At 37.6% G+C, this 20,787-nt stretch overlaps 1 protein-coding gene across 3 annotated transcripts in view; it reads right to left on the bottom strand.

Moving 5' to 3' along the window:
- Positions 1-209: 209 nt before the first annotated feature.
- The window catches only part of LOC134846947 (WD repeat-containing protein 49-like), a 232,270-nt gene continuing 211,692 nt past the window's right edge, over positions 210-20,787 (bottom strand). For all 3 annotated transcript variants that reach the window (XM_063864388.1, XM_063864390.1, XM_063864389.1), the window contains 7 exons: positions 18,132-18,303; positions 15,153-15,290; positions 9,434-9,663; positions 8,872-9,037; positions 1,289-1,407; positions 1,053-1,194; positions 210-665 (listed from right to left, as the gene is read on the bottom strand). In XM_063864388.1, the coding sequence (XP_063720458.1) occupies positions 406-665; positions 1,053-1,194; positions 1,289-1,407; positions 8,872-9,037; positions 9,434-9,663; positions 15,153-15,290; positions 18,132-18,303 (1,227 nt within the window). In that variant the 3' untranslated portion in view covers positions 210-405. The remainder of the gene's footprint in view (positions 666-1,052; positions 1,195-1,288; positions 1,408-8,871; positions 9,038-9,433; positions 9,664-15,152; positions 15,291-18,131; positions 18,304-20,787) is intronic.

The following is a 20,787-nucleotide window of genomic DNA, read 5'->3' as shown; positions in this document are numbered from 1 at the left end:
TTTGAAGTTATCATCATATACTAAAACATCAGCACCAATTGCATAAAGCTTTCTTCTAAGTTTTTTTAACCAAAGTGCATCTGTTTCGGTTTCCATGATCTGATGGTTAGTTTATTAAGCGCTCACCAATACTCCACCGCTTTGCTATCGCCCAAGAGTTTCTCTTGACTTTCTAAAATGTGGTCACAAAAATTTATTGAAATATCATTATCGAAGTAACTTCAGCTCAAATACCTCAACATAACCAGTGTGTCCAATAACTTAACTTACAGGTTTAGCAAAAAGTGATCAAAAAATACTTTAATTTATATGTGAGTTTTCTGAGATATGTTACATTAGTAATTTAAGAAAAAATCGATCTAAGTTCTGACACACTAAAGGGAACTGCGCCAATGTTTTCAATCATCATTGTTTGGACGCCACACTTGTTAGTCTGGACTTCGGGGCCATAGATGCGCCCATCTGGGATGCAGTGGATACTTTTTTCTGCTGGGATGCAACTGATATTTTGGCCGTGGACATTTTGGACCCAGCGGCGCTTCTCTGGTGTATGTTCCACATAGTTCCTCGTCTGGTCTCCTGAGCTTTGCTCAGTTTTTTCTCGTGGTCTCGTTGGAGCATGGATCGTGTGAACAGATTTCTCTCTTCGAACTTGTGTTTGGGAGCTGAAACCATTCACCAAAATAAGTTTGCGGGCAGTGAGTTCCAGTTTTTCCAGCTTCGTAGAAAACCCAACAACAGCTTAGTATAACTTAGCTTTAAGCAACAGAGGCCAATTGTTTTCTGTTTTCCTTAAGAGCTTTTTGCAACTATGTTTTAGGATTTTGTACTCCCTGGATTATAACAAGCTTCCCTTCAGAATTAGGTTATCCTAAAAGACAGTAAAATTTAAGCTTTCTGGTCGAAAGCAGAATTCACAAACTATTCCCAATTATGTGAACATTTTGGGGAAGGAACTGGGCTGCTCTTACAATTGAACACACAGCGTAACTTTATGCAGCTACTGATCTCAAAAGTGAGCGGAAATGGTTACTGGAGTGGCGGCAACTCACGAGTGGATATGTCTAGTCGCTGCTGGTGTAGCTGATCGTCTGTGGCGGCGTCTGCACTGCGCATGAGGGAGTCGTCAGTGATGCTCTTCGGCTTCTCAGGCATAGACTGTGCAGTGTCTTCTAACTCAGGAGTGTCAAGAGACTGGAACAAATGGTACTCATGCTTAGTTTTTCATTAAATGCAATAAACTCTCAAGCAGTTAGTGTGCATATGTATTGTATATACGGCTGCTTACATAGTGTGGTCCAAAAGCGGGTTTGCCCATGGAGTCGGAGTAGAGGTAGGGGAAGTCCCGCTGGAACGAGGGCTGCTTCCGCTCTCGTTTAGCCGCCCTGTCTTCCGAGTAGCGCACTCCTACAAAGCAAAGCGGTTTCAGTGGTCACAACAATAACTCTGATTACGTACCACCTGCCCAAATAACGTTTTATAAATGATGTAAGCTATGCAAGGTAATGGCAAGTTTTACAGGGTAAAATATAATAATTATTCTACCTTTTACAGAACTAGAGTGCTTCACTAAAAAAAGGCGCTAGAAAAAAATATGCTACCTATCATTGAGTTTAATTAGTCCAGCGTTGAAATGATACTCACAATGGTTTACTTATATTTTTTACGACAGGGAGAAAAGAAATTAAGCAAATAGTTTGATCACAATAATGAAAACCTTATTTCTATAACAATTTTGTACAGAGAGGTGGATCTAGAGTTTTCTAGAGGGTGGATTTTCAAAACTTAAACTCCCCCGCCCCTAAATCCGCTTTTACGTATACAAATTTGATCATCAGAAACGTTAGCTGATCAACACTGAATTTTTTCACACCAATGAAATTGTCAGAAGGAGCGTTTTTGAAAGGCGACACTCAAAATTAAGCTTGTACGGTATTATACCCTCGTCCGTTAGGTGAGATATAAACTATGCTTTGTCGATAACTTCTATACCTGTAGAGAATAAATTCAGTTCTCTACGTTTAAGTTTGGCTAACATTGTTCTCGAATCAATTGAGAGACAGTGCCTTTTAGGAACTAGTACATATTTTTTTAACGTATAAATAGATACTTATTTAATCATCAGACTTCTATATGTTAATCAAAGTAAGTTATCTCAATAATATGTATGAGTCTTCAACTATTGGTTATAGCATATATGTAATATCAGCAATGGATAGTTTACTCTAATATCCGTACGGATAACATTTCCCTCTTTTTGAATTATTGAGTAAATCAATTTTCTAACCTCTTGTTCTTTTTTCAGTGTCTTTGGTGTCCTCCTTCTTTTTTTGTCTCTATCAGTGTGTGGAATGTCCGGTTGTTCTGTTTGATTGTTGCGTGATGAGTTCTCTCTCTCTCTCATTGGAAGGTCATCGTATTTCCTCAGATCGGTGAGATACATTGGAGGATGTTCATAGCTTTCTCAAAGTTCTTGCTGAACGATTCCTCGGTTGTTCACGGTTTTTCGAGCATATCGGGAGCTTGTTTTGATGAGCGGCAAGTGATTGTCCGTACCAGCATCTCGCGTATTTTCTTGTGTTGCTGTGTCCACATGGATTTTTGTGCATATGATCTCCTGGGAAGAAATCTGTGGCGATGGGTTGGTATCTGCTGTTTTGTTGACATTAATATTGTTTTGCGTGCTGTTGATTGTTGCTGAGTCTTGGATCTTTGCTACCGTTATCTGTAGTTCAATAGGGTCCGAGATCTGACTAATTGGAATTGCGTTGCCTAATTTTGTGGCTGGTGTACTTTTCCTTGGTCTCGTGGATCGTCTGATTTCCGGGGACTTCTGCTCGTGTGTGGCTTTAATGTCGATCCTTTTAGCGGCCGGTTTTTTCGAGGGATGGCGTTTTGCGATTATGATTTGAATCGGACGATAAAGAAACTGAGGTGCCGCACTCGAATTGGACTTTGCTTAGGTCGACTTTGGGTTTCTTTTGGGGCTGAAGTTTCCTGATGGTCGCGCTTGCTGTTGGTGGTGCGGTGTACTGTCTCTGGAGTATTGAATGGCTCGCTGGGTATGTTTGGATTTGCTTGTAAACGGTTTGAGCATCCTTTGAGGTCTTAATGACCTGCGATTTATTGACTGTTGAATGGCTTTGTGAATCGTTTTCGGCCGTGACAGTTTGGGGCTTGTGGTTGTTCTCTCCTTTGTGGTGTTCTGGTCGATTGTCTTTTATTCTGAAACATGTGGTTTGGCTCTATGAAGGTGTTTGTACGCCACAAAATCCTATAAGGCCGCCGGTCTACACTTTTCATAGACCCTTGGGTCCGGTATGAAGGCAAGACCATCGTGCCTAACTACTCGCGGCTGTTTGCCGTCCACTCCCACCCACGCAGTGTGTGGAGAGTAATTTAGTATTGACCCGTTTTCGATAATTTTGAATTGTGCCCCAAATTTGCCGGGACTTTTGGTTTTCTTTTCCATGGTTCCCGTTTTTCTAGCAACTTGTTCCAACCGAAGTCCCGTTTTAGATCTATTGAGTGCTGGACCTTTGAATCGGTTTTTCAAGAAGCCTAGCAATGCTCTTTCAAGTTTCTATTTTTCTTGGTTTGTAAAGAGTCTTATTGGTTTGCGTGTTTTTAGGTGTTCTGAGAGGTTTTTTTCTCTGCTTAAGAATGCCTGTTTTAGCTTTATTAATACGTAAAGTTTGTTCGAAAGCGGTAGATGTGCACCTTTTAGGAACTTTTTGAGTAGTTGTTGGTCACACTCCTCATCGCTGCTCTCAAGTGTGATTGCATCCGTATTTGTCGTAGTGTCCCGTTGCTCTTTAGCTCGTTGTTTCCCCGGGTTTTCTCGTGGTATCTGAGTATTGTCCACTGTGATTTCTTGAGTGTTCTTGGCAGTGATGTCTGTTGTTGGAGCGGGAAGGAAGGTTGGTTCAGATAAGTACTGATTGTCCCACTGCTTTGTTGTTATCGTGTCCTTGTATACCACGTCAAGCTCGTCCTCGCTATTCTTTTCCGGTCCCACATGGCCTCCGCTGGTAATTCCGGTTTCGTTAGTAGCGTTTCATTTGAACAAGATAGCTTATGAATTTCCCATGAAAATTGGCCAGTTTTGCTTATGTGCTAATGTTACTCAGTGGTGTTAGCCTTTCGGCCGAAATGGGCTTCGAAAGGGGTATTTTTTGTGGTTGCAATTGGCGTTATGCGAAGTGTTTTAATCAAATCGGCTACATCCGACGCAAGTTTGTATGGCCTGTTTGTTTTATGGATTTTTATTATCGCGTCTCATTTTAAAATTTCTAATGACCCTTTCCACCATACCCATTGACCTGTGGTCATCCACTGGTGCGATTATTAGTTTGATATTGTTACTTTTGCAATATGTAATAAACGTTTGGCCCGAAAGCCTTGTGCTTGATCGCATCGATTATTACGTCGTACGCTGTTTTTAATGATATGGTTTTGCAAAAAACGGATGATTGTATCAGCTTTATTATTTTTTTAAACAAATTTCGCGTAAGGGAATCGGGAGAGGCGATCGACCATCACTAACATAGAGACTGCTTTGTCGTTTTTTCGTCAGGTAATGGACCCGCGAAATCCAACTGGACTTCTTCGTCAGATTCGACCACCGCATCGAGTGTTGTATGTTTTTTTGCCGGAGATTACATCAGGATTTTTACCCTTATCATAGCATTTTTTCCAATTTTTTCGGTTGAAACAATGTAACGACCCTATCGTCCCTATGTCACGACCCTATCGTCCTACAATAAAATATTGTCCTTGACTGATTAGCGGTGTTGCAAAAGAGGGTCTGTAGCAATCTTTTAGATTGTCACATCTCTGCTGTTTTACCATGTTCATGAGCGGAACAATGGCTTGTCTTCCTCCTCCATGGTAGCTGTTTGACACTCTGTCCTGTTTTTCTTCTCCTTTCATTGTCTGGCATATTGCGTCTACTTTGTTATTTTCCACTCTCCGGAATAAATAACTCTCTGATAACGGGATGACTTGGTGTTTCACTTCGCTAATTGTTAGTTCGGGCGGTGGTGGTTTAGTAAGAAAGTCGTTGAATAAGGCGTAATTAGTTGGTGGGAAGGTAAACTGGATTTGATTGCCACTGTGGCATTTTCTAACTATCCGTTTAAATGGTAGTACGGCCATGCCTTGTTTTAATTGTTTGTTGATTTATGGCACGCGATTGGAATTTTTGTTATCTGAAGAATTATGAATTATTTGTGCATTGGCTAACCGAAAAATTTGAAACAATTGACTTCGAACAGTGAATGCAGTTTTTGTCTTAACCGATTTTGAAGATGATAAATTTTCGTTCCGGTTGAGCTTTTTTAGTGCCTAGGTTTCTGGTTGGATTTTCGTTCGAAGTTATGTTTGCGATGCTGCTTATTAAGAAATCTGAACATTTTACGAAGTCATCGATTAGTTTGACAACAAAATGTTCGTTCCAGCATGGCGGAGGTTGTGGTTTACCAACCGTGTGTCCTCAAATGTAATAATTTAGGCCCATTTAACTGCCTGATAGCTGATGTATGTCAAAATCGAACGGAATAAGTCTGTCGATCCACCTAGTTAAACTACTTTAGTAGTTTTTTTTTACCTCTGTTGCTTTATGGGCCCTTAATACGTATGGGCGCTTAATACGTACTAATGTTTGGTGATCTGTAATTAAAGTGAACCGTCTGCCGTATAGGTAAAACTTAAAATGTTCATTGGCCCATACCGTGGCCAAAAGTTCCAGTTCGTTCCAGTTCAATTTGTTCACACGAATTTAGGACACGTGACGCATCCGCAATGGTTGCCCAGCTATCCAGTGTCTCCTGTTTGAGGGCTGCCCCTATACTGGCACGGCTAGCGTCTCAAGGTATGCGTGTTTCTCTATTACTTACAAAGTGTCTGTTCTCGGTGATGTTTTAAACCCTGTTTAATAAATTTTCGAATGCTTTTTTATTATCTTCGTTCCATTCAAAGTAAATTTTGTTAGCTCTAGATAGTAAAGATCTTAATGGGGTACATAGCTGGGCCAGGTTTAGAATGAACTTGCTTAAGTGATGAATAAAAACCATAAAGCTTTTGAGTTGTTTGAATGTTTTTGGATGCTGCAGGTTCACGGTTGCGTCTGTTTTCTTTTGCATAGGGGTTGTGCCGTTTTCATTTATTACTACACTTATTTGCACACAAATTTACATTTGTCGACCGAGATAGCCAAGTTTCCGGTTTCCAACTTATCAAGGACCCTTCTGAGTTTTTCAGAGTGTTGTTCCTTTATACCGTGCGAAATGATCAGGATGTCGTCTAGAAATGCGAACGTGTGTTTCTCGTTGATTGGTGACAAATCTATAGCTTTCCGCAGTTGTGTGGACATGTCAGTGAGCCCGTAGAAGCCTGTTTGGAACTGGTAAGTTCCGGTTGCCCTAACACCAATTATGCTAAAGTTACACTGTACGTGTTTTTTGGTCTAATGGTCTAAAGTTGACTATAGGCTTAGCGTAGATCTATTGTTGAAAAATAGGTCGTAACCGGTTTGTTTGAACCTTCCTGCGCCGATTGTGAAAAATTGTCTAACAAAATCTGAAAATTATGCATTTGATAATTGTTTTTGTGGATCGATTTCTTTATTTGTTTCGAATCCATTGCAAACTTTCATGACGTATTTTTTTCACTGTTATTACGATGGGGCTTATGAATTTTCGGTCACTGCTTTTTTCATGATGAGTTATGTGTTCTTGGTCAATTAGCGATCGTATTTCGTTTTCCACTTTTTCTTGCATGTGGATGGGGATGCGTCTTCTCCGTTGTTGCAGAGCCTTGAATTCTTCGAAAAAGTTAGTGTAAATCATATGGTTTTTTGAACGCCCTATGTGTGTGCAGAGTCCTGTGCACGCGGTTTTGACCCAGGTTGCAATTTTTGCATCCGCACTGTCAATTTTGTTAGAGTGAAATGTTGTATTAGCGGTAGTAGGTTGCGTCCCAGGATGTTTGCTCGTCTATCTTCCACCACTATGAAAGAAGCTGTTTGAACTGTCCATCCTCCGGACTCAAAAGGGGCAATTAGTTGACCGAATGAGGGAATTTTTTAATCTATTCAAGCGAATCATACAAACAGCCTCATCGTTGTTTTCCAATTTGATTCTTCTCGCCGATTTCACGGAGGATTTTGGCAGAGTTGTTGTCTTTTCGTGGACAAAAGAAGTTGGCGATCCAGTGTCTGCATTAAAGAAAAGGTTTTTTCCTGATCGGACCCGGATGAGGTGTCCCTTGAGATTGTTATCCTCGATCGTGTCTGCCTTTTTATGTTCGAAGTGTATAAGACCAATTGATGTATCATCCGGATGCGTTAATTCCTAGCCCGGGATAATATCTCCTGCTTGGAGATAATTTATGTATGCGGTCATGTCTGTCCCTGGTAAATCCTGTTCTGGTGAAGAATTCTCTTGGATCGCGTTTACCTCGCTGGACTTACATAGTTTAGCAAAATCAACCCTCTTTGTGCATCTATTGCAGATTTTGTCCCATGCCGGACACTGTTGGAGATGATTTGCTAAAAATGGGTTTCCGCATTTGAAACAAGGTTTATTTTGTGGTGATCTACCGGTGCCGCTATTGTGTGACTTTGCTCCTCGACCAAGTCCACCTCGTGATTGAGCTTTGTAGTTGCCCCTTTTTTGTACAAAATTTTCCGGCTCCGATTTTATGTTTGTGTTACCACTCGGTTTGCCGGATGTTCCATGTTTCCGGATACGTATCTGGTTTTCTATCGCTTGTTCGGGCGATTTTGTTCCTGCTAGTAGATCCTTTTGTACCTCGTCATTAGACCTATTGGCTGCAATTAAATCTCTGATTATGTCGGCCTCCAGTCCTCCAACATTGCATGCTGTGCATTTGAAGTTGCTCTTGACTACGAGCACTGTAAGTCCACAGAGGAATTCTTCCAATGTCTCCATTTTTCCTTTCCTCCGGTTCCTAGGCGCAAGTTAATGTAACTTTGGATTTTCAGGTTCACTTCTTCCCACGGGACGTCATCCAGAGTTGGCCCTTTGTTAACTAGAAGTTGTCATTGGTTTTACCATTGAACGCGTTTTTCGTGGTTTCGTAGGTCCCTGACATTGGTTTTCCCATTGAACGCGTTTTTCGTGTTTTCGTAGGTCCGTGTCTCTAAACTGTGTCACCTGTTTTTGTTTCACCTGTTATTGGTAGTTCGTGCCCCGGTTCTTGTGGTTTTTGAATTGGTGCTAGTGGTCCGAGTAGGTTTTGCAGATTTATTCCGTCTTTTGCAAAGATTCGCAAGAATAATTATTAGTTCCAAATTTCCCACTCGGTAGGCGGTTCCACGGAAGCTTTCTACCAGAAGGGCGGAATACCGAGCGGCTTTTTTGACACTGCTGGCTGGGCATTGTTATACCCTCGTGCGTTAGGTGAGATATAAACTATGCTTTGTAGGCAATTTTTATGCTTGTTGAGAATAAGACAGTTTCTAATAGCAACTTTAACTTAGTTCTCTGCCCTTAAGTCTGGCTGAGACTGAACTCGAATCATTTGAGAGACCGTGCCTTATAGGAACTAGTACACATGTCTTTACGTATAAATAGATACTAATTTAATCATCAGGTTTCTAAATGTTAATCAATGTAAGTTATCTCTATAATATGTATGAGTCTTCAACTGGTGGTTTTAGCATGTATCATGTATTATCACATCAAAAATGGATGTTTTACGGAGAGTATACGGAGAGTATTAAGTGCAAACTACGGCTCAATCTTAGCAGATCTTTTAGGTTGCGCTCTGATTGTACATTGGTAGTTACAGCTTAAAAAAGTTAAAAATTCCTAAGTCGATGAACATTCTCAAACTCTGGTAACATACCCAACGAAGTTGTCTTCCAGACGTCAAATCTCTCCCTGATTAGATCCTCGTCTACTATTTTAACGTACTTCTTCAGTAATTCCACAATCTGACTATCGGACAATTGAGACAAGGTCAGAGATTGAGTTTCCAGGTTATCCGAAGTCTTACGTGACTCGGAACGATTCTAAAGGAACAATAAACTCACTCATTTTTATTTTTAAAAAGCTGCCATTTGTTTTGGGGTCTAGCTGGACAATGGTGTCATAAAAACTGTTCAGTCAAAAGGCAAACACCTGTGCCGATGATTAATGAGGAATAAGATGACTATTAATCATCGCAGCAACAAAAAATCATTATGGCATTAATGAAAATGTTATGGCATTAATGAAAACAAAATCTTATGTAATGTGTCATTTTTCTACAAATTCTAAAATCAAGGAAAAATTCCGAGCAATAAGCTATCGAGTACAACCGAAAAAAGTCCACATTCTTATACGCGTAATTTTTTCAGACAAAATGCTTTTCAGAAAAAAAAAAACATAAATGGTAATGATGGGATTCGAAACCCTCAACCCCTAACCTCATTTATTTCCTCTTTATCGTCTTCCATATTATCAAGAGGCGACATTTTCCGGATCTTCCATGCATTGTCCTGTCCGAATACTCCGATGTGTGTCCCATCAATTGTCCATAGATTGATGGTGAGGTCCACACTGCATGAGAGAATGAGCCATAGTTCTTCACTTAAGTACTTCATCATGTCCACAGTAGAAATGGCATCTTCGTGAGCTTGCCATTCGTCAACACACACTGAAAAAAAGACGATGCTTCATTTAAAATAATTTAAAAAGAACGAAAAAATCAAAAAAAAATTTCAAGTAGTGAAATTGAATCATATGCTAAGAAAGGGTCTTAGTTGTGGGTGAGGCAAGAAAATGAACATCATCTATTGATGAAGGTTCAAAACAGCGTTTATTTGAGTTGTTTTTACAAATTTCACCTAAAGTTGCCGGTTATGTGAACTCAGCATATAATATATGATACAGAGCACAAAAATTGGTCTACTATGATTGATTAAATAACTTTTGTTTATGATTTGCTGTAATGAATGGTTCTAATTTGAGCTATGGATAATTTTAAGTACCAGGATTTACCAACTTAAAGTTTAAACAAGAAAAAAAGTTGCTGTATAACACAGCAAGGTCTATCAAAATTATATGAAATTAGTAATATAACTCAGAACCACCGTTGCTCACTTTTCAATTTTTTTCCACTTTGAATTTTCCCATTGCTTCTCAACTAGCCTGTCTTATTTAGTACTTGGAAAACAAATATCTAAATATCTTACCGCCATTTTAAGCGACAGGAGTCTTTTCACATGTTTCTCTCTTAAGTTTACAATTTCTTGAAATTCAATTTATACAGCTAAACACTGATAATGCTATTTTCTGTGTTTTTCTTTCTAGTGTAGGTAAAACTTATTTGAAATTAAATTTCTGTATTTTTGACCAATTCGGCAAATTTAAAGGCCGAAGTAAAATTTTGAACAAATCATTTTGAGATAGTGCTGAGATTTGAGTAGCAAATTCCAGCCACTAAGGGTGAAGCAAAATAGTTTCAGTTCAAGATGTTGTAAAATTGGTTCTTGGGCCGAATCATTGAAAAGGATCAGCGATAGATTTCACGCCTAGCCCGGCAAAACTTAGATCGGTTGGCTGTCCCGGTAATATATTACCTATTTTCCCCTCCCAACAAACAATGGCTACTAACAAACAAAAAAAGGCTTTTTGCAATTTTAATTTCATATTTCAATCACCACATTCTATGGTAATTACAAAATAAAATTTTTTGAATCTGGTAACGATAAATAAGAGCAAAGTACTTGCATCAAATCAATTTCGAAAAACTTAATTGCCGCTGACGCTGCAAGAGAATGAAATATATTGCGCAGTGATAATCCCAACATGAATCACAGCAGTCAAAGTAGACCCAAACTCAAACACCTCTAAGTTTTCGAAAAAAAGAAGACCGTTGGAAAGTTTTTTTTTAAAATTTTGAGCCCTGGGAAAAAATTGTGAAAATGGCAAGCTAAAAGGTCGAAATTCGTCTGGATAAAAAAACTCTAGGACACAAACATTCAACAACTTCTTCGGAACTTATGCGAAATTTAACAAAAAAACTGACTGCTCGGGTCAGAGCTAAACTTTGAAGGCTTTGAATGATCTCAAATACTTTATAGTGCGGAAAATTTGATCAAAAACAATTTTTAAAGTTTTGAACTCTTCTCTTTTCCCCCAATAGCCAATATCAAATAGTAAGAGTTAAAATTTAAGCCGTATAGAGAAATATTCTGACCAATTGACTAGCCCTTTTTTTAATTTGGTCTTATATTGAACTCGAAGCATTCGCCATGCATAAAAAATGAGCATTTACGATTTCAGCATCATGGATGAATTCGTAAAAGCGCGTGTAAATTAGTCCAACATTCAGGCCAAATTACTAGTTCTCAAAACTCTTGAACTGCATTACAATTTACCGCTGGTAAATTATACATTTTTTGACATTGAACACAGGGAACCGAAACTTTTCTCAGAATATAAATTTTTTTTTTCGAATTTAGTCCAATGGCTTAAATTGATGCTTAAATGTACCGCTATTTCCTCAAAAATAAAAAAGCACTTTCAGAATCACACTCGTAAATGCTGTTTTGCGTCAAACAAATCAACGTTCCGACTTTCAAAGAAAGCAAAGAAGATATTAGCTTGAAAGTTTTTTCAATTAGAGTAATTGCAGCGATCGAAATAGGTTTTAAGCGATAAAGATATCGCGGCTCTGCTTCAAATGGATACAAACAAACTGTTGTAATGTTTTTGCTTAAACTCTAGCAAATTGAAAATTGTCGAATTTCTGAAAATTGAAATGCTCTGCTCCAATTTATCGCGCTTTGAAGAACAACTTTATGTATATCTTGAAAGCAAAACTTAAAACATTTATGAGTACCGAAGTCTCGCCCACTGAAAACTATTCTAACAAATCTATGATATTTAAAGCGTAACTTGAACCATTTGAGAAGCGAAAAGTTACTTGAGATCTCGCTTTCATCAACAATTACAAGCCGGCAATTTTCATACCCCCAAAAAACTTTGCGATATATGATCATAGATGAAATACATTTTTGTTCTGACTTCAAATGAAGATGATGGAATATCTGTGCTGCGCAGTTACTTTTCACCAGGCTAACTTCGAACTTCAAGTAACCAATTTGACAGATTTTTCAAATACTTTATGAAAGATTTTGATGATTTGAGCTCAAATTATTAAAATATTTTATCTGCGATTTTTCCATACAATTACGCGCGGTTTAAAACTGCCAACTCGAACGACTTGAAAAAACTGATGCTTGCTATTTACCAGTTTTCTTTCATTGCGTAGCACCGGTGATTTGGAACAATCCGACCAAGAAACCATCCAATTGGCGGAACAAATTCTGAAAGTCTCCTTTTCTTCTTAGCATAAACTATTTCAGGTATCTTGAGTGCAGTCGGAACATTCAATGCTTTGCGCTAAAACCAGCTCTCTTTTTACCCAAATTAGAAAATTTCAATCGCGCAACACTTAATGAAAACGAATTGCAGAACATATGCTTTTTAGATTTGAGCTCAAGATGTCAAAAACTTTTAATTGATACAAAACACATCTGGTTTAAAAGTGGAATCTAGACTAAACACAAAATGACTTTTTCAGCACAAAACTAAGTTTTAAACAAACCGAATAGCATACTCCAGTTCAAATTGGAACAATTTCTAAGACTGAGAGATCTCCGCTCACAAATAAGTAGCATGAAATAGATAGCTCGTTTATCATTCCAATACCGGCAATATTTTAACTCCCGGAACTTAGGGAAAATCACAGTCGGAACTTTTTTTTAATTTAAGCTCCCGAGCACAAACATTACGCGAGCACAAACGTTCCGTCACTTTCAATAGCAATTTCTAATGGTAAGCAGAAAGCACATGCTACGAAGGATAAATAGTCTGATATTGAGCTTAGTTGTTGCTGTGAAACGTTCCGTCACAATATCAGACTATTTATCCTTCGTAGCATGTGCTTTCTGCTTACCATTAGAACTTATCCCAACTAAAAAACCTACCGCAACACTTAATGAAAACGAATTGCAGAACACATGCTTTTTAGATTTGAGCTCAAGATGTCAGAAACTTTTATTGATGCGAAAAACATCTGGTTTATAAGTAGAAACTTCAAGCGACGATGTTTGTCTTAAAAACTAAACAGCACACCGAGATCAAATATTCCGTTTTGTTCTGCGAAAAGTAAAATAATAACGAGAGTAAACACAAAAAAGATAGCTCACAATAAACTAAATTTTCTACACAATGTGAGCTTTTAGAAAAAGGACAAATTATTTATGCGCTCTCATCCCATAATTGAGTATGAATAGCGAATTAACATGACACTGGAATTATTCCAAGCAAAAGGTGCTGATTGGGCCCAAACGATGGGTAATTTGACTCCTTAAGTTGCTTGATTGTCTGCCTTGCTTGTGGTCGTGGATTTTCAAAATACCTGGGAAGTTTCATGGTTTCGTGCTGATATCAGCTGTTTAGCTACTTTTATGCTAAAAACTTCCGACGGCCTTCTAAGCCCAGAATTTTTGATGGCCTTCTAGGGTCTATAGACAATGTCTAGCCTAGAAAAAATTAATGCAATTTCAATTTATATATATCCCCACATCCAACACTAAATACAAAATGACTTTTTCAGCACAAAACAAAGTTTTAAACAAATCACTTCAAGTTTGTCCGGAAAAAATTACCCGAGCACAAACGTTCCGTCACTTTCATTAGCGGTTTCTAATGGTATGCAGAAAGCACATGCTACGAAGGATAATTAGTCTGATATTGAGCTTAGTTGTTGTTCTAACTTATCCTACCTAAAAAAAGCTACCGCACCCACCAGGAGAAAAAATGAAGAGAAACCAATCTATGAAACAAACAAGACTGGTAAGTGAAGAAGAAAATGATAAGTTTAGCCTCTAGAACTAGAATATTAAAACCAAACAGCTTGTCTATATTCAGTTTTGAAAGTTTTCGGAGTGGTATTAAATCAACTCTAAGCCTCAATGGCGAGAATTTCGACAACTTGCAAATTTCAAACTATCTGCGCTTCACAAAAACTGTCACTGGTGGAAAACATTTGTGAAAAGTTCTAGGAACAACATGAGAGTTTTCGTATCAAATACTTTCGTAGTACTTTTTTATTTAAACAAAGCTTCATAAGTTCGAAAAAAATTAATTGTGTTCTTTACCAATACTAAGTGCAAATATATTTATTTCTCATCTTTTATTATGGCTATTCGCAATTTATTTGGAATGATTTGATTCGCCTCGCAAGCTATGCTTAGAAAGCTGGTGCCATAGCGCGCATTAATTTTCACAAGTTGGCCATAGCTCTACGAAAAATATTCGTGAGCGAAAAATGTTGTTAACTCGGATATAAAAGCATCAGTGACTTTCAGATGGCAAAATAGGTCCGTCAAAAACGCTTCATTAGAAGCTCGAAAATGTAATAGTTGAGAACATAGAGCATAAATATTTTAAATAAATTTTTCTCAGTTTTTTTATTCCTGGCTAGGGAACGAAAACATTGAGGAAGGGCGACAATGTGCGCTCCTTTTGGGGTTTTGACTTCCTGGCCATTAAAGTGCCCCCACTTTAGTACTTTTTTGTGACCCCCACCCTAAATCCGCTGCTGGTCTAATCTCTTGTATAAACATTACTTATTCTCTGAATTGCAAAATCTGCCATCTTAAGCATTATCTCTTTTGTCCGGTTAATTTAAATCAGCACTATAAGAATTCATAAGAATAATCTAAGAGTATCAGCAGACCAATTAATTTGCATAAAAATTAAAAAAGGACCACTTAACAGACCGATACAACACGACTAGCGCTAATTACCGGTTAAGTTTTTTTTAATTTAGGGCGAAGTAAACAAATCCTATGAGTTTTTTAAAAAAATCATCAAAAAAAGTTAGAATTATAATATACTATAATATAATAATTATATGTATCCAAATCAGTATTGTTTCCCGACCTATTTCTAGATCGGGGTGAGCAAAAACAGGCGGTTCATCAGTTTTCTCTATTGACGAAGAGCAATTGAGCAGAGCCGTGATTAGATCACCAACGTATACCAAGTGAAAATGACAAAATGGCCAACGGAGGTTAAACGATAGCCGAAATAAAGCTCTAACATATTTTTTTCTTTAATTTATTCTACCTGGTGCTTCGTCCAAGAAGTACTCTTCCGTGTTCATTGCATAATGCTCGATGTCCCATACTTTCAAGTAGCCATCTGTATCCGCAGTCACCAGCCGGCTGTTGTCCTCGTCGTCCAAACGCATGGTGATGCTCGTCACTATAATGCCAGAAGGAAGTGGTTTGGTTAATGTTAAATGAAAGACAGTTATCTCAGACGAAACATCGGAACGATCAAGAAACTGACAACCTTAAAAAACTCGAAACTGACAAACAGCACAAATTTGACCTGATAGCAGCAAATAAATCCATTTTTGGGGCAATGGGTTCGAATGTTCTAACCGGAAGGCAATTTAAGCTCTCCAATTACGAAAGTGAAAATGACGTGAAGAAAATGTGAATTACTTATAATTTCGAAATTCAAAGGAGTTTTTTTTTTATTTTTCCCAGCGAAATTAAAAAACATTCAAGTGATACATGACTAAAATCAATTCTGAAATAATTGTGAATTTTATTGAGCAAGTAACTGAAACCATTAATTCTCAGAAATTGACTAAGGTTCATGTGCTGGCAGGGAGGGATCTAGGATGTTCTCGAGGGGTGCGAATTTTCAAAAAAAAATCAAAAAATTTGTCTACCTTTTTTTTAGGTCGACCAAATTGATTTTCTGAGCTCTCCCAAATCACTATAAAGACCCCATTTTGAACAAATTTTTTGCGCCACAGGCACATTTAAACAAAAAGAAAGTTTTGACCAAAAAATCCAAAAGACCAAAAGTTTTGACCAATAATTAAGGGGCAGCCAACCAAAAATGGATATCTCAAAATAGTACAAAGGGGGACCCTTTGGGTCGGCAGGGGGTCGAATCCCTGAGAAAAAGGGCGCCCGTCCCCGCCCCGCCCCTTAAAACCTCAGGTGCGTTTTGTTATTTCAGAGCGTTGTTTTCAAATTTTTTATTGGCATTCTTCTGGCTTTTCTGCTGCGTTCTCAAGACATGAGTTGGTCGATGGTAATTTCTGCGATTTTGCTTGCCTTCCAAGCGGTTGATAATTGCAGCAAGCGTTGATTTTTTTACGACAAGTTTGTTGAAGTGCTATTGTATACTCCCAACGCATCGTTGGTTCTAGATTCATCCTAATGAGCCATAATATCAATGTTTAATCAGTAAAAACACTTTTTGGCTCCATTTAAGCCACTTGTATCGGTATTTTATATGTGTCCTTGAATTGGTTTGAATCGAGTTTATAATTTCCTTGAAGGTCTTCTAACGGCGCAAATTAAAGTGAGAATGGTCGTCATCCACATACTTCTTTTGGTGTGCCCTTTTCTGTACATTAAAAGGGGACACCTTTTCTGTCAAGCCACATCGCTCAGTCAAAATCAAAAAAACGAAAAACGAATCTCTTATGTCAGTTACGAGAAAAAACGAAAAAAAAACATTCTTTTTAACTGGCATTTGGGACACCGGCTACGAAGTCCCAACCAAACGAAATAACCAAAAAAGAATCTCTTTTCAATGTCAGATTGGATTCCGGCTATGAAGTCAATGAAAATTTTGGGACAAACTGATCAAAGCAGATCAAGATAATATCGTAGATTATTTGAATTTTTCTGGCATTACATCTACAGTACGAAGCTAAACTGTGTACTGGATAGGCTTGGTGTATGTAGGACACTGGAATCAAGAGGCAAGTCTTTAAACATGTTAACTTTTTCGTCGACGCGAACAAAAGAAGCATAATATCAAATAAAGATCAAAGAGAACGGTCTTATTGTGGAGTCCATTCACAATTCCCAAAAAACCAGTTTGGTATCGTAATGACAAATAAAAGGCATCAAATTGCATTCGATATTGAAATGAATTCTGCAGACTGAGTAAAATTAACTAGCTCAACTGAAAAAAAATCTGATGGAGAAAATCGAAAGCAAGCAATTTCGGAATTATATAAATTTGATCTGACGAAATGCCGGAGTCATAAAGTAACAATGATAGCAGGTTACTCTGCAAATACCACAGAATTTTCCGACCAGAGTCTTAAAAAATACAAAAAAGTTTTTTCAAATTGGTGTGGTCATAAAAAGATCCGAACAAAAAAATAAACTAAATAAAATTAACTAGCTGAACTGAAAAAAAATCTGATGGAGAAAATCAAAAGCAAGCAATTTTGGAATTATATAAATTTGATCTGACGAAGAATTTGATCTTTTGAAGAAAAATGACTAGAAAAATTATAATTATAGAAAGATTTTTCATTTTTTTTGCAAAAGTTTTTGAAATTTTAAATTTTGCGCTAAATTTCCCAAAAATGCGCTAAAAACTCCAAAAACTACCTTTAATTGAGTAAAACTTAGTTTTCACGGCTTAAATTAAGCTGAAATAAGCTATTTTTAGCCTACGCGGCCACCTAATTAGCTCGAAATTAGACTAAAAATCAAAAATTTCAAACCGGTTTTTCTCGACATCGTGAAAAAACTTCAATTTTTTAAATGTCGTTCGAATCACGACTGAAAGAGCTTTATTTTGATATATCACTCAACTCTCTCCGATGATTTTTTGTGGTAGCTGATTTTGCGTGGAAAACAAAAAAAGGAAAAACTAAAACACACCCGAATACAAAGTTCCTCCATATTTTTTCAAATGGTCGGAACAAAAATGTATCAACACTAAGCATGGATTTCAGTAAGCCCGAGTAGTCTTCAAAACTTTTCAATTATGAGGCTTTGGCATCAATTATGAGGCCTGCTGCTGCATTTTGTTGGAGTACTGAAGCAAACTGATGCAAATTATGAAGATCCTAGTTGCAGTAATCTTCATTTGGAAGTATATTTTATAGTCTATTTTTGTAAAGACTAACGCTGAGAAACGTAGTTATGTTCAAGGGATCCGTCGGTCAGCATTGTACCTCATATTGTGCCTAAGCCTTCATGCTAGCTAGTTCAAAAGACCAATCACTTATCATACGTCTCCGAAATGATTTTCAAAAAAAAAATTTAGACGTACCCTCGGGATGTGCACAGAATTCGGCACATAGCTTGCCGGTGACTGTGCTCCAGAATCTTACCCAGCCCCCAGCGCCACAGCTGATGAGATTGGCCACCCCACTGGCCAACAGTCTCTTACTGCCCATCCTACTCTCTATGAAGGTCAGCGTGGACACTGCAAACTCCTCGCGCTGCAGAGGAAAATAGCACCAGTGAGCTTTTACAAGGTTGATTAAACTAATTAGTGAGTTAACAAAGCATTGAAGTTATATCATACTTTCAGCCTTGTTGTCCATAAAAAAGAAGCAAATAATGTAGCATGTGTGACAGTAAATCATATATGAATCGTATAAATGAAAAATTTCATTAGTATGAATCTAAGAAGTATTGTTTCGCAAGACTTACAACGAACCCCCACATCAATAAAAATGAAAATAAGTTGATTGGCACACCCAACAATGTAAACTCTCCTGGCAAATCAGGCATGGGTAAAAGTTATCATTGTGGAAATCTGAACTAAGAATTATACTCGTAAGCAAATTTTTCTGCACATTTTTGAAAAAAAAACTCTTTAAAAAACATAAATGATATGTTTCATCAAAAATCATAGGTATGAATCGTAGAAAGGATACAAGAAATGGTATCGTACAAAATAATACGACAAAATCTTTTATATGGACAAGACTGTTTTCAGGGATTAAAGCAACGCCAAAAAGGCTCACGAGGAGTCGCATAACTGGGGAGGACATTTATGATTTAAATTGAGGAGAAAAAAGCGGCACATATACATCACTTGTTAAACATAAGTTCAGGAAGCTCACATTTATCTGAAACAGAATTCCATTTATTGCTCCGCATTTCGAAGACAGTATAACCAAAAAATGCGTGAGGTGTTTTGAATAACAATTTTGAACAGACTTTCGGGTTCATTATACAATCTCAATGTTATCGATGTCATTAAATACTACCTACCCTTAAATCTTTAAAAAATCTAACTAAGATCATGTTTTGTTAAATTATGGGCTTTTGAAAATTGCCAATTAGTTATAATCAAAGCGACCTATTTTTCCATATTCTCTGATGTTGCGTAGTTCGACTTGAATATCATCAAGAAAAACAAAAACTTTAGGGTTTTGGATTGATCAACCAAAAACAGGCACCGTAAACATCACTAAAGATGAAATTTTTAGTGCTGTGGAGGAAAGAAGTCTACCCCCCTAAATTACCATCTCAACAAATGGATATAATGTGTGTCCAGTACTAAAATCACGGGACCATTTAACTATCCTGAATTGAATTAAGGATGATTTTGAGAGCAGATTAATTCACAGCGCTCAAATAATTCACGCTTAACGCTAGCGCAACAAACTTCAATAAGAATCCCTGAATGTTCCGAGGTCAAGTAAAAGGTTTTATACAAAAGGTAGGTGTATCATACAAAGGATGGGTGTATCATAGAAAATATAGGTTTATCGTCTCGCACTGTTTAAATAGGACTAAACTGCCTGCTGGCCTCAAGTCACATTTGCAGTTTACGCGTGTCATAAAAACGCAATTTATCGCGCGTTAATTATCCCAAACTGGCCAAACTAGCAACTTCTAAACCACCGTAACATTACAAAAAAAGATCACAGGTAAAATATCTTTTGAAATTTGAGCTGCATGCAGCAATATCTTTCAGATGGTGTAAAAATATTCCGTCAGAAACGCTTATTTATATAGTCGAAAGTTTACTGAACAAAAAAACAAGACTGCTCGTATCAGGGCAAAACCCTGAATGTTCCGACTGTCCATAAAATGGTCTCGAATAGATTTTGGTAATGAAATATTGATATTTATGAATTTTAAGCTGAGTTTTAAAAATTGTGTATGTAATTTAAAGTCTAACTATCCTGCCTCAATTGAATTTGGAACAATTTTAAGATGCGGGAGAAATCGCCACAAGTAAATAAAGCGCGTTAGACTTTCATCATCAAAGTATCACAGCGCTTTTATAGTCGCGCTAGTCTATTAGTGAGCTTTTCACAGCAAAAGTTCAGTCAAGAAATTCTAGAGGTGCGCACGCCACTTCTGGTACTACGAAGATCTATGGAGCGCTCCCGCGAGGGAAATTTTTTGAGATTTGTTCTGAATTAAAAACCACCCCGAGCATATATTCCGTACTTTCTTTGCAAATGGGAACAAAAACCTTCCCAAGCATAAATATTCCGCACTTTCTTCGAAACTCGGAACCATAAATCACGCGTAAAAAAGCCAATTAAAATGACCGAAATTGAATTTCCAAATCCTAGCTCATTTCACATTTTAAAAAGGACCTTTAATCAACCTTTAAATGGGAGCGTACAAAATCGATGGGAAATACCTTTGAAAGAATTCATTTTCTCTCCTCTAAATTGACTGGGTGTAACAGTTGATCGCAAATTTGTTATATTAACCTTGCCTCAGACCATTGGAAAACTCGAGCTCAAAAATCCGATCAAGCAAACAGTCTCAAACAGTCTGGGTAGGTCAAAAGTTATCATTTTAAAACTTAACACAGAGGCGAAGTTGTACTTTGCATACATAAGCAAAAATATGACCGATAACGCTACTGGGAAAAACTGAATGAGTAAAACTTTGAGATACAGAGTTTCTTAAGTGACGTATGCCAATTATGAGTCTACATAATTGCTAAG

Source organism: Symsagittifera roscoffensis, chromosome 5 (genome assembly GCF_963678635.1).
Source record: "Symsagittifera roscoffensis chromosome 5, txSymRosc1.1, whole genome shotgun sequence".
NCBI lineage: Eukaryota > Metazoa > Xenacoelomorpha > Acoela > Convolutidae > Symsagittifera > Symsagittifera roscoffensis.
Note: the sequence above shows the minus strand (reverse complement) of the source record. Positions and strands in the feature narration are given on the sequence as shown.